A 15171-nucleotide genomic window follows, 5' to 3' on the forward strand; every position below is an offset into this window, starting at 1 on the left:
TCCTTTCTTTCTCTTTCATTCCTTTTTCACTTCTTTCCTTTTCCCCTCCCCTCCATTTCTTTTATCTTTCCTTTGTAATTTCCTTTTCTTCTTTCCTTGCAGCTTTCTAAGATTATAATTCATAGAATAGTTTCCAACTAACATTAGTCTGAGGGAACTCCTGGGAGTACCATATATTGATAAAATCACAGGTCTCAGCAAAATAAAATAAAACAAAATACTTGACTTCAAGGAAAGAGTAAGTCCTACAACTGAAATAACTTAAATAATGAACTTTCTAATTTTGGATTTATTGCAAAAAGGACAGATTATTTCTTCAATGTCACAAATAAAATTATCTATATTGTAGGATGGTCTTTCTTCAATTTATTGAATATCAGATACTAAGACTGTCATATAAGTTTATCTAGTTTTCCAAGAATAGGAAAATACAACCTTAACCTCAAATGTGAGAGGAAAATGTTAAGCAATAAAAGATGTAAAAGTATCTTAGATATTGCACTCACTTTGACTTTGCCAGAATATCTTATAGTAGTTTTTATACTAAGACTGTTTCTGTCATAAATGTAAAGATAGGGATCCACACAATTGGATCTTTATTGTGTAGAGAAGAAATACTCTCTCATGAGTTTATAGCACTCTAGATTTTAACATGATGTTAGCTTTGGAAGACCAACAAAGGATATTTGAAATTTTGAGTCTCCTTAGCATTTAAAAAATGTAATTGACACCATTTCTAATGTCTTTAACTGTAAAACTGCCAATATGTCTGAAGTTTAAAGAAGAGTAAGACAATGTTTAAGAAGAGATGTCATGTGGTTAAGGAGAAAAGACTACAAAGAACAATGTTAAACAGCATAGCTTTTCAGAGAATATGTTTGTGAGGACTGGGAGGATAATACTCCACAAGGGGACAACTGGCACTCAATGGGACTGTCTTGCATTCTAATGAAGTAGTTTAAAACAGGGTTTTTGAAGACATTTAAAATGCAGCTGAAAAGACTATTAGAAAATTGGGGATTTGGGAACCCTTTGGGATGATAGAGCTTTTTAGAGAGGGATCTCAGGGAGTTAGTCCAACTGTTACTTTATTGCAGCTATATATGTTTCAAATGCTACCATAGCTTAAAAAAAAATAGCATGTTTCTCTATTTAAATGAATTTTACCTGTTTACCATCCAAAGAAATTCCATTAGTTCATTTTTTTTCAAGAGAGAACAAAATGTCATATGAAAATTAAAACAAGATAGAGGGAAGGGTAGGCAGAAAAGAAGGGTGTAGGGTGAGTAATGAAAAAAGAAGACATGGAATTAACAGTAGTAATGCTTATGTGGTCTTCTAGTCCATTATTTATGAAAATATTCCAATTAAATGGTATATAGATTAGCTATGTGAATTATAACATGGTCAAAAAGAACATTAAATGATATTAGAAATTTAATAGTCTCCTTTAAGCAGGGTAGCTTTTGTTTGGGGGGGGGGGGGGGCTGATGTGAATAGGCAGAAATTTGTGTTCTTTCCCTATGAAAGGTCAAAAATATATGGAGAGAGAAGCTCACAAGTTTAGCTATAAAATGAATTGCATTTCAACTAAAATTACAATTACTAATTAATCTGAGTCTGCTAGCATTACTCGTATGGGTAGTAACAAACTGGGCAAATGATTAAGACTACTAGTGTAGAATATGCAAAATATTTTCTTTGCAAAAAATCTCACTGGTGTAGATTGTTTCTTATCTGTTGTCAATTTAGGCTATAGTACCTATTAAGAAATTGGTATTCCAGGGAGACCTTGAAGACAAGCAACTAGTTTAATGGGAGGCATTACTCAGATGAAAACTACCAGTTTTTGCAAGAAAAGAAAAAAAGAAATCCACCCACATAGGTGTAAAGCTGAATGGCAATGACATTTCTGAGTAATTGGAAATGTCATTTGAATACTGATATTAATCTAAATGTCATTCCTACATATCTGTAAAGGAGCTATGTTTCTTCCCTCCATCCTCTTTTGAAGCAAGGGACACAACTGTCTTGCTATTTACTTGCCATCTTTCATTAGTATGAGGAAATAAAACTTGCCAGATGAACTCAACAATTTGCTTTACTTATGTCATAAATATGTAAGTTTAATGATTTTGTTACCTCCTTGTTTTTTATTTTCCTCTATTCTTTTCTCTTTCTTCATTCTCCTTCACCTGTCTTCAAGTATAAATACTAACATAATGATAGTTCCATTAAAAAAATCAAAATGCTTTTGACTTTGGTCCTTCTTATTCCTTTAATTTGAAATGTAAATATCATTTTTCTTGGACAAGGGATTGGGAAGCCAACAAACTTTTGTCCCTTTGAAATATTCTCTAATTCAGGCAGGCTTCCCCTACCCTTACACCACACGGTCCCAAATTGGTATGAGTTATGAATTATCTGTTTTTTAATAGGCATCCATTTGTTCCCAAGGACTGTCTTATTCTGTTTGTCCACTAGGTGGGAGGTTTGCCCTTAGTTTCTAGAAATCAGATTTTTATTATCTATCACAGATATACCTGCAGATTTTAAAGTCCCTTTTCTCAACCAGATTTCAAGCTTTATTTTTTTTTTTTGAGATATGGAAGGAATTAAAGGGAATGAAGGCTCTTCATCAATTGGTTCCCAGAAATCTGCATCCATTCTTCTTTCCCCTCTTTTGTTTAGTGTCCCATGATTGAACCACGTTTAAAGAAGCTTTTCTCCCTCTGGAACTTTCCCATGTGCTACGTTAGCCCAGAGGTGCTGATAGGACGTCCAAAGATATTAAAACACTCATGGGTGTGAATCACTACTACATTGGGTATTTTGAGGCTTCACCTTTTATACCTTAACTGAGTTAGTAGTCATAGAAATGCAGTTCTTCTTCTAGTAATTTCAGCAGGACCCAGCACCACTATTTCTCTTTATGCCATGGGAAAAATTATAACCCTTAAATAACATCTCCATGTAGCAAAAAAGCCCAGCATTAGATTAACAGAAAATAAGACAAAAGTGGTAAGGGCTAGGCAATGGGGGTTAAGTGACTTTCACAAGGTCACACAGCTAGGAAGTATTTATGAGGCCAGATTTGAACCCAGGACCACCCAACTCCAGGCTTGGTACTCTGTCCACTGTGCCACCTAGCTGCCCCCAGAATAGAAGTTCAAGTTCAAGTTGCTGAAAGTTTTAAGGAACTTTTAATGAAGATTGCATTTTGGTGAAGGTGGGAATTGATAGAAAAAATGTTTTAAAAAAAAGTCTCTTAAGTATCCAAAATCTGGTCCACTTCTGGTGTTAGCTATTTAGTTCAGAACTAAACTGACTCTCCTTAGAAGTATCACCCTCATTGGAACTGCAATCTGTAATAATGGTTATGCTATTGCATTGATACTGTTTTGCCTTTAAAAAAAAAACTTTAAAAAACATAAACATTTTCTCCCACTTTATTTGTTCAAGAAAGTATATTCTTACCATTTTATTCAAATTTTAAAAACTAGGGAAGTCTCCAGAGAAATCACATATGCTACTGTCATGTTTGAAATGTGTGTAAACCACTCTACTACAGCTTACGTTTACGAAAAATCTATTCGGACTTCCTAAATTTAAACCAGTGGTAGTTAAGATGTATTTTGACATGTAAAAAAGTAATTCTAGGTATTTTTGTTAAGGCTATTTTTTTTGTTTTTGTTTTTCTCCAGGATTTCTATATCTTGGTTGGGATATAGATTAACAGTGGGACTACAAATACTTGAAGTAGTTCCAACCTTGGGAAGGAAGAACTATATATGGTAGTGTTTGTCCCATCAGAAACAGGAAGGATACCTCATAGGGGATGGGAAAACTAAGAGAAGAGACTTTGAATGTCTCCAAGTTCTTCTGAAAACTTGGGAAGTTTACTTTACAGAAGGATATATTTTCTAACTTCTTCAGTGAGTCATGCTGATTTTATAAATCTTTTAAAGATGAAACAGTAAATTCAGTCATGCTCTGGATGATCTCAGTCCAAAGAGACTATCCTAAATTAACTGCTGATCTATTATTATTCAGCATGTCACAAAACTAACTTTGTGCCAGTGACCAAAGAGAAAAAATATCAATCATTAAATACTTACGATTTTGCCAGTTCCATTGATATTTGTTCCAAAGAGCATCCCTTTGTTTCCGGGATAAACAAAACAACAAAAACCAGTGCTGCTAGACTCATTATTGTGTAAATAAAGCATACCCATGGCAGACCAATAAGTTCTACAAGGAACACAAAGAAAAGTTGATGAGTTCTTTTTTTTTATTTTAAATTTTTTTAAATTTTTTTATTTATTTTTAAATTTAAAACTTTTACCTTCTGTCTTAGAGTCAATACTGTGTATTGGTTCCAAGGCAGAAGAGTGGTAAGGGCTAGGCAAGTGACTTGCCCAGGGTCACAGTTGGGAAGTGTCTGAGGTCAAATTTGAACCCAGGACCTCCCATCTCTAGGTCTGTCTCTCAATTCACTGAGCCACCCAGCTGTCCCCAAAGTTGATTAGTTCTTGAATTATACTAGCTTCTTCATAAATGATATGCAATTCTGATTTTAATCACACTGATGATACGCAGAGAAACAAGAATCATGAATTTATCACCATCCCTCACCATCTAAAGATTGCATTTTCAACTGCCCACAATAACAACTTTCTCCAGAGAAGGAATTAATATCCTGATTGCTACTGCAATTCAGGTTCAATGCCAGCATTTTAATGTTAGATTTTTAACCATGCATTTTTAGACAGAATTTTATTTTTGGAAGCAGCTCATACTTTGTCAAAAAAATGAATTCATAGCAGCGAATATATCATTTAAAACTACTACAGTGTGGATCCACAGCAGTTATTTTTCTGGGTTCAGGAAGGCACGTGGCTCATGATCAAAAGATATTACTCTTACTCTTTGAGCCTTTTAACACTACATTCCAATTATTTCTATTAATTTTAATTTTATTTACCTTTTAAATCACCTCAGTGTGGTTCTCTAATCTATCCCTCCTCCTACCTGACTTCTTGTGTACAATTTTCCCCCTAGAATGCTAAAACTCTACAAATTTATAGTTGAAAAAGACCATTCAGAAATCTCTTCTACATATCTGAATTCTGCTTAAATATTTCTTATAATTTCTTATAAATTACTTAATAAGATAATCTATTTCATTTGTAGCTATAATTTTTACAGAGGTTTACTTTTAACCAAAATATAAATCTGTATCCCTTATAATTTCTACCCATTGCTATCCTTTGGAGTTGCACAATAAATCTCATCCCTTTTTCACATAACAGGCCATTAGATATTTTAAGAGTCAATTTGCCTTTTTTTACCTCTCACTTCAACCTCTGCCAATGCTCCCCCCAGGAAAAGTATCCTTAATCCCTTCAACTGATCATAATATAAATCATAACTATATAACTATTCTGTAATATATATATATATATATATAAGATTTAAATGTCCAATACTTTAGGTATTTTTGTAAAGTTTATTATCTGACAAAACAGAACCAGGTGACTAAGTTTTTTTTTTTTCTATCTGCTCAAAAAGCCCCCTCCACCAAAGCTGTGACAGGAAGGAAAAAAAAAGGTCAAGAGATGGAACTCCACCAAATTTATCTCCTGTCTATGTCAGCATGTAAGGACAGGAAGAGAGTAAGCAGGCTGCTGGGGATCGTAGTTTTTAGGATAACACTCAAATGACACGTATTTAATTATATAGCTTATATAATTATAACTATTATTAAACACTTTACTACGATCTTCTGAATGGACTCTGGTTTGTCAGGGTCCCTTGTAAAGTCTCTTAAAATGGGGTATCCCAGCTTGAGCATGACAGTCCCAATATGTTCTAACCAGTGTACTCTAGTAGGGCAATTATTATCTTTATTTTGGAATCTAAGTTTCTACTAATTTTTTTTAAAACCCTTACCTTCCATCTTGGCGTCAATACTGTGTATTGGCTCCAAGGCAGAAGAGTGGTAAGGGTAGGCAATGGGGGTCAAGTGACTTGCCCAGGGTCACACAGCTGGGAAGTGTCTGAGGCCAGATTTGAACCTAGGACCTCCCGTCTCTAGGGCTAGCTCTCAATTCACTGAGCTACCCAGCTGCCCCCTAAGTTTCTACTAATTTAGCCCAATACTGTACTCACTTTCTGGTAGCCGGGCCACATTAGTGACTTTTACAGAGTTTTCAATTTGTCTTTTTTTTTTTTATCACATGAACCACTGGTAAGGCAGATCTCCCACGATCCTGCCTTTGTGCCATTGATTTTAGAACTCAAGTGTAAGACTTGGCATTTGTTCCTGGTCAATATTATCTTATTAGCTTCAGTCCACTTTCCAGCCTGTCAAGGTCACTTGATAAACAAAATCTTTTGGAGACTTGATTCTGTTAACAGATTCTGTTAACTATCTTCCTGCTTTAGCCATCATACTATTTTCTTCCCTCTTTTTCTATTCCATCCTCTTTTTTTCTGTTTCCCATTCCACAAAGAGCTGATGGGTGAGAGGATGGATAGTCAGGTAGTACACATGAGAGGAGCTGATCAGAATGAATGACCAATTCCTTTGTTATTTCATTTCCTGTCTTTAGAAATGACCTCTGAAAATAGCTTTAATCAGAGCAGGGCCACCAACATGTCCTTTTGACCAGATGTAGGGCAGGACACATCCTGAAAGAGAACAGCTAACCACTTTGACAATCCCTTCTCAGAGTGTTTTTAAGTGCACAAAATAAAATACTTCCAATTACAAAGGAAACCAATTATCTTGAAATAAAAATATAATTTTCCCCCCAGCCAAGTTCTTTGGTCTCTTGAAATCTATCCACAAACCTCTTGGGGCCAGAAACCAGGTTAAGAATTCATAACCTAAAAAAACTAGGGGCTTTCCCTCTTTGCTCTTCTGTTTGTTTTGAATCATGAGTTCAAGAACTATTGCTGACCAAGAGGGAACCAAAAATTCAATACTGTGGCTGAAAGAGTGCTAGCTTCCAAATCAGGAGTTGTAACAAAGAGATCAAGATCTTGCCTTGCCACCTTAACTTAGGGCCCCCTTCCCTGAAAAACAAGAGATGTGGACAAGGTTTTCCCTAAAGTCCCTTCCAGTGCTAACAATCCATTAGCCTATGAGATTTGATCTCAATCTGATCCTAACCCAGTTCAGTCCCAATTTCAGCAAGGGCTGAATGAACCCTCTTCTCTGGCCTTGGTCAAGTCACTTTCTTGTTCTAAGGGCCTTAGTCTTCTCTATACAATGAAGAAGTTGGACCTGAGGATTTCTAAGATCTTACCAGCTCCAACATTATACTTTGTGAGATTTAGATGGAATGGCATCAAGTCCTCTTTTGGTCTCCTCCCAAACAGCATGTATCTGCTTACTTTAAGGGTTGCCATTCTACTTCTCTCCCTAATAATTAAATTTCTTAGAGGCCAAGTGAGAAGAAGAAACTGACAATAGCATGGAGTTGCTAAGAGTAATTATTGAAAACAGGAAGCTACCATTTCTTGGAGGAAGGAGGTTAGCCTCTCAACATAAACCCTATGGTAACCTGGGAGGTCTGTTTTCCTTCACTGAGTGACATGTTCATGACTCCCTTATTGAGGATGCTTTCCATGCCCATTGCCTCTATGTTGCTTCCCCTGGTTATAAAACTCCCAATTATAGTTTTTTAAGACTATAAAGAAATAAACTTTTAACATTCAGTAGCAAGGGCTGAAGATTAAACATTGAGGCTTATGATGTAGTTCTTTAATAATTCAAATACAGTTCAGAAGGACTGCTTCAGTGACTTGGGGTTTGGAGTTGGAGGAGGACCATTTACTTATGAAAAAGTCAAAATATGGTTTACAAGAAGAAGATAAAGGTTTCTTACCAGTTACAGTCAAAAATGTCAGGGAGACAAGGAGATTGATGCCCCAGTTCATGCTAGAAGTTAAAGCCATTGCTCTTCCTCTAATTCCAACAGGAAAAATTTCACTCAGCACCAACCAGGGCACTGAAACACAGAGAAAATGATGGGAAAAGAGCATAAGCAACCACATTCTAGTGAGCCAGTTAGATAAACACAATTTATATCCCACTTTTGTGTAAATTGAATTCATCAAATATTCATTTTAATCTATTTTTATTTCATTAATTATTTCTCAATTGCATATAAAAATTAAAACTGATTTTTAAAAATTGAGTTCTAAACTCTCCCTTCCTCTTTTCCACTCAATGAGAAGGCAAACAGTATAAAACACACTATACATATGAAATTATATGAAATATATTTCCATATTAGATGTGTTTCAAGAGAAAACACCCCCCTCCCCCAAAAAAAGAAAGCAAAAAAAAATATCCTTCAATCTGCACTTAGTTCATCAGTTCCCTCTCTGGAGGTTCATGGCATTTTTCGTTATAAGTACTTCAGAATTATCTTGAATCTTTGTATTGATCAGAGTAGTTAGCTAAACCTTTCACAGTTGATTATCCTTAAAATATTGCTGTTATCTGTGTACAATGTTCTGGTTTTTGTTCAGTCATTTTGCATTTGTTCACATAAACCTTCCCAGGTTTGCTGAAACCCTCCTGCTTTTCTTATGGCACAACAATATTCCATCACAATCACAACATGTTCAGACCTTTTCCAGTTAACGTGCATCCACTCAATTTCCATTTCTTTGCCTCAACAAAAAAGAGTTTCTTTAAATATTTTTTGAACAACGACACAAATATGGTACTGATTCCAAAGCCAGGCCGGTCAAAAGCAGAGAAAGAAAACTACAGACCAATCTTCTTAATGAACATAAATGCAAAAATCTTAAATAGGATACTAGCAAAAAGACTCCAGCAAGTGATCACAAGGATTAGTCATTATGACCAGGTAGGATTTGTACCAGGAATGCAAGGATGGTTCAATATTAGGAAAATCATCCACAGTTGTTTCTGTTTCATCTGATTCTTTGTAACCCCATTTTGTATTTTCTTGGCAAAAACACTATAATGGTTTGCCATTTACTTCTCCAGTTCATTTTATACAAAAAGAACTGAGGCAAACAGGGTTAAGTGACTTACCCAGGGTCACTTAGCTAATGTCTGACTCTTCCTAACTCCAGGGTTTATCCATTATGCTCTATCCACTGCACTGCCTAAATGCCCCTAGAGAATATTACTATTTTACAAAGTGCTTTCTTAATAAACTTGTGAGATAAGTAGTACAAACATTATGTGCATTTTGTAGATGAAAAAAAGAAACCCATGGTCAATTATCTCAGGCTTCTGCTGTCAAACAATAATCAAATATATGTATATTTAGTGACAAAGTATTACTATTTCAGTTTTCTATTATGTCCCTATAACATTGATTGAGCAACATAGATGGTAGAAGAACAATGAACAGTCTACAGTGTTACTTTAACTAAATTATCCTATAGGAAGAACAGGTGTTAAAACATAAATCTGTTCTGATTGTAGTTTTATAATAACTAGAAATTTGGGGGATGCAACCAAAGGGCTTTACATTTACTCTTAGACATAATCAGGTGCAGCTAGGTGACTCCATGACTAAAGAACCTAGAGACCAGAAGTCCTGGATTCAAAGTATTGGTCAAAGGCCAATACTTAGTATTGATTCTAAGACAGAAAGGAGAGGTTAAAAAAAAAAAGACAACTGCTTGTATATATAAGGATTTTATGCTATTTAATGTGTATGTGTGTGTATCTTGTTTCCCTACTTGGATTGTAAAGCTCCTTAAAGGGAGGACAATATGTCGGATTTCTTTGTATCCCATAACACCCAAGTGCTACATAGATGGTAGAACAATGAACAGTTGCTAAATATAATCAAACTTATGTGATAGAAGCTAATGTTACAATAAGGATTAAATTTCATTCAGTGTTTCATACTTGGAGTCTAAGAACCTTTGAATATGGGGGGGGGGGGGGAAGTAGACAGTTGCTAAATCCCAAATCACTTAAGTAGTACCTTCCACCATGATGGTACATATATTGAGGATATAACCATTCTTTATTTGTAGCTCAGGGGAAGTATGCAGGAAACAGAGGGAGGGGGGAGGAAGAAATAGGAAATGTAGAGAAGAGCTAATTAACTTGTCCTTTTCTCTACTTCACCATGTGTTGAATTGAATTGTTTGTTTAATTGAAGCCTTCGTCTGTTTTGACAAAGACCACATTTTCAGTTTATAGAAATCTTTTCAAGCAGGATTTTTCCTGTGTTAAAGTGGAAAAGATAAAGAAGGGAAGGACTGAAGGGAAATTATTTCATGGTATTTTTAAATGCTTCTGTACATATCAAAAGACACATGAAAAAATAAGTAGAATATCTATCCTTAACCACCAGAGGCCAAAATATTGCCTTCAAAGAATACAAATCAAATTTGACTAAAAGTGTTGATGAATTAAAGTTAAATCTGCATGTTATATTATAATATTGAAATTCTTAATAAAAAACTACAGGAGGCTTTCCCACATTTGAGTCATTGTCTTAATCATTATGGATATTAATATGAAGTTTAAATGCTTAGGGAAAACAATCTATTAATTTAGTTAGTGGAGAAAGAATTTCCCACATTTGGATTTCAACTCATTTGCTTTGGGAAAGAAAAAATAATTTTTAAAAACATCTAAGGTTAAATAAGGCACATATTTTCCTAAAATAGCAAAAAACATTTTTAAATAATTAGGAGTATGCGACATGATCTTTTTCTTTTATATCACTGATTCCTGTTATTACATTTGCACCTCCAAAGTGCCTTGGAGCCAATCTTGACCCAGCAATACCACTATTAGTTTTGCTTCCTATGGTGATCAGGAATAAAGGAACAGAATCTCCATTCTAAAGCATTTATAGCAGCTCTCTTTTGGGTGGCAGAGAACTGTAGATTGAAGAGTGCCCATTAATTAGGGAATGGCTAAACAAATTGTGGCATATGATGAATATTACTGCACTGTAAGGAATGATAAGTAGGCTAATTTTTAAAAAAATCATGGAAAGACCTACATGAAATTTTGAAGAGTGAAATAAGCAGAGTCAAGAGAACATTATATATAGCAACAGAATGTCCACTTCCAGAGAAAGAACTGATAAACAGAAATAAGCAAGATATAGATTTTTATATACCTATATATTTTTGTCAAATGATAACTTCTCTAGTATGGGGAGGGGAGGGAAGGAAGGAGAGAGATACCTGGGAATTTTAACAAATAAAAAAATTAAGTAGTTAATTTTTAAAAATAATCCAATCTAAACGTCATTTATTAATGTATTTAGTATGGAGGCAGCTAGGTGGCTCAGTTGATAATAAGTGCTAGACACGGAGAGTCAGAAAGATCTGAGTTCAAATATGGCCTCAGACACTTACTAGTTGTATGACCCTGGGCCTCTGCTAGGCAAATGGCAGTGCAGCAAAGAGGTGACCACACTGAACTGAAATCTGGGATATGATCTTACCTTAAATTAGTAAGGTTGAAATCTCTCTCTCTCTCTTGTTTTATTAATAAACGCTTATAACTCTGGCCAGTTCCCCTTTTATTAGCCTCTGCTTACCTTAATCCACTGAGGAGAGGCCAACCTCTCCAGTATCCCTACCAAGAAAATGTCATGGAAAATATTGGCACGTATGGTCCATAGAGGGGATTGCAAAGAGTTGATTGGACACAACTGAAGGAAAAACAATCCCTACCCTCAAAGAATCTACATTCTACTGGAGAATATAACATGTAAATGTATAAATATATACATATTCATTTGAGGAGTAATTAGAACTATCCCCTCATGTTCTAGATAAGAAAACTGTAGCTCAGATGAAGTCCTGTGGTGTAATGAAGTACAGAAAATTGTATCTAGAATCAGAGTCTGAAATCTTGGTTCTGCTACTTACCACTAGTGTGCTCTTGGGCAACAAGTTTATTAACTTTTTTGGGCCTCATTTTCCTAATTAGTATAAATGGAGAGTAATGCATTATTCTGGAAAATACTTTGAATTTATATAAAATAAGTGAAGAAAGTATTCATGCCCCTTGAGCCAGAAATACCACTACTGGGTATGTAACCCAAGGTGATCAATCATAGAAAAGACCTATGTATTTCAGTATTCACAGCAGCACCTTCTGTAATAGCCGACTAAGAAAAACTGAAAACAAAATGAATATCCATCAATTGAGAAATAGTTGAATGAATTGTGGTATTTTAATGTAATAGAACATTATTATAAGAAATGACAAATATGAGGAATTCAGGGAAACACAGGAAGACTTGTATGAACTAATACTGAGCAAATAAAGCAGAAGTAGAAAGAAAATACATAAAGAAACTACTGTGCTAGGAGCAACATTTATTATGGTTTCATCTATGTAGACTAAACTAATTTTTTGTTAAAAGTCAATGAAACTTGGGGTAGCTAGGTAGCTCAGTGAACTGAAAACCAGGTCTTGAAATGGGAAATGTTGGGTTAAAATCTGGCTTCAGATACTTCCTAGCTACGTGACCCTGGGTGTGTCACTTAACCCCCATTGCCCAGCCCTTACCTCTTTCAGCCTTGGAACCAATACACAGTATTGATTCTAAAACAGAAGGCAAGTGTTTTAAAAAAAGTCAATGAAAACCAAACTCATTCAGGACTTCATTAGCTGAAGGGACTATGGCTTGGCCAATTGATATTGTTTCTTAGACATCTCAGAATAAAAGTCCAATTCCATCTGTCTATAGCATTTGTTAAAAATCTTGCAGAATAGGAATGCTACCATGACAGAGGCAGATACAAGGGAGCTGTGCCCAATCAACTAAATCAATACTGTATCCTAGCTGCATGCCCTTTTCATGCTATGAAAATTAAATCCTTTTGTTAAAAATGAAATCACTTATGATGTCTCATCATGTAACCCTAAGCCACCAGACCAGCCTGAGTTAGGTTTGGTCCATAACAACTACAATAATGTAAATGGAAACTAATAAAAAATAATCAGAAATCTAATTAGACGAAATGACCAATTCTGGATCCAGACTAATGATGGAAGACATTTTCCTCCCCTTAGTAGAGCAGTAGAGATGAATGCATGAATGTTGCATAGGCTATCAGAGACATAGTTGAGATACTGATGAACTGGTTTCTGTTGTTAAAAAGGAAAGTTTTGATGTTTGTGAGAATGGTTATTGGAAAATGGCTTGGCATAAAAAATGAAAAGTGTAAAGATGATATAAAGGGTTGACTGAGATTTTACTTGACTCAGTCAGGCAAGATGATCTTCTCAGGGCCAGAGAGCCTTTATTTTTTGAAGATGGGGAAAGGTTATGTGGGCTGAGGATTTTCCCTAAACACTAATAAAATTTAACTTTATTCCACCATCTTACTTTCATAAAGTCTCTTTGGCCCTCAGCAGAGCTGAGGCTACTCTGCCTTCCTGGCAGTCTCAATGTCTCCCCTCCTATTCTGATCTAATCTAGGCTAAACCCATAAAGGAAATAGCCTCTACAGTAAGAACAGACAGTAATGGAGTCAGGTTTCAGGTTTAACCTTGTTTACCCAGGTGAAGCCAAAGCCCCCCAAGGCAAACGGAGCAGTTCTGGTCAACCTTGCTTGGGATTTCTTCTTCAGAGTAGTAGCAGTATAAAGGACTAAATAGATCTTCAGGAACTAACTGGGGTTTCAAGTAGAAAGGTCCACTGGACGTCAGAGTTGGGTCCTGGAGATGTTACCTTCTCAACTCTCTGATGGCAGTTAAGTTCCCAGGATTTTGATCTAGGATTCTGGTGCACTTGCTGGTTCTCCAGTGAAAAGTTCCCTTCATTCCAAAATCTCCCTTAACAAACGCCATAAACTATTTTTAAAAAATATATTGCTTGGGGACACTGCAAATATGACTGCTCTCAAATCTACCTTAAGTTCAAAACAGGCTTGGGATCAGCATCCATTCAAAACCACAGCTTACAAACCTACATCAATATTTCTTTTGATAAGTAAGAGAAAAAAATAGATCAAAGAAAAAGGCATTTTAATTAAACTGCATGTAAACTGCCTCTCAACTCCTTAAAATACATAAGGGTTTCTCACCCCACAGATTCCTATATGAGTGATGAAAAAGGCATATATGGTCAAGGAGAAAATAAATTCAAAGGGAACATACATAGCTAAGGCAACTCACACTCCAAGAGCAGTGTCCAACCTATAATCCCTCTCTCCTCCAATGATGTACTTGCTGATCCCCAAAGGACTATAGATATCAGCTGCTAGATGGATGATATCATTGAATTTCAGGCTACTATTCTTTTTTGTTGCCATTTGTGGATCTTCAACAGCTGTTCAGACTTCCTCCCATTATGGGGAAACATCTATCAGTTCTTTTATCTCATAACCCTAGAGATTAGCTAAAGTCTTAATAATTCAGAAGAGAAACCTTCAGGTTTCATAAACTCTTTACTTAAAAAAAAATTGTTTCTGTCTTGTTAGAATTCCATTGTCCTAGGGGGAAGCTGGGTAGCTCAGTGGATTGAGAGCCAGCCTAGAGATGGGAGGTCCTAGGTTCAAATCTGGCCTCAAGACACTTCCCAGCTGTGTGACCCTGGGCAAGTCGATTGACCCCCATTGCCTAGCCCTTACCACTCTTCTGCCTTGGAGCCAATACACAGTATTGAGTCCAAGATGGAAGGTAAGGGTTTAAAAAAAAAGAAAAAGTGAAAGAAAAAAATTTAAAAAAAGAATTCCATTGTCCCAGTCTACTATATGACTTAGGGTTAGAAAATTCCTTTCAACTCTTTCATAATCTTAGCAATACTAATCTGTTCAAATCTCACACCAATAGAATCACTAAAAGGGGATGCTGACATTTAGCTTATTGTCTCTGTGGCTAACAAAGATTTTGCCCTCTCTGTCACCTAAACAATAAAAATGAAATAACAAATGGGTTGGAGTAGATAATCTCTAAAGACTATTTGAGATCTAAATCTTAAATAAGTTTTCAGAATTAACATTTCTGAATTGTTGCAAGGTTGGGAAAAGAGTTCATTTGATCTGATTCTCTCCTTTGATTATGTCATATCATTTCCTTCATCTTAAAATTGGGATCATAAAATATGCTGCATCTAGAGGTAGAAAACTTGAGGTCAAATTTTGCCCTGATGACAACTATCTTTATAACTTCGGGCAAGAAGG

The 15171-nt window shown here is 35.6% G+C and overlaps 1 protein-coding gene across 4 annotated transcripts in view; it reads right to left on the reverse strand.

Annotated features, from left to right (window-relative positions):
* Positions 1-15171, reverse strand: part of SLC2A12 (solute carrier family 2 member 12) — a 94581-nt gene that overhangs the window by 5227 nt on the left and 74183 nt on the right. For all 4 annotated transcript variants that reach the window (XM_056818826.1, XM_016428910.2, XM_056818825.1 and 1 more), the window contains 2 exons: positions 7896-8018; positions 4119-4251 (listed from right to left, as the gene is read on the reverse strand). In XM_056818826.1, coding sequence (XP_056674804.1) covers positions 4119-4251; positions 7896-8018 — 256 coding nt within the window. The remainder of the gene's footprint in view (positions 1-4118; positions 4252-7895; positions 8019-15171) is intronic.

This window comes from Monodelphis domestica, chromosome 2 (genome assembly GCF_027887165.1).
Source record: "Monodelphis domestica isolate mMonDom1 chromosome 2, mMonDom1.pri, whole genome shotgun sequence".
Classification (NCBI taxonomy): domain Eukaryota; kingdom Metazoa; phylum Chordata; class Mammalia; order Didelphimorphia; family Didelphidae; genus Monodelphis; species Monodelphis domestica.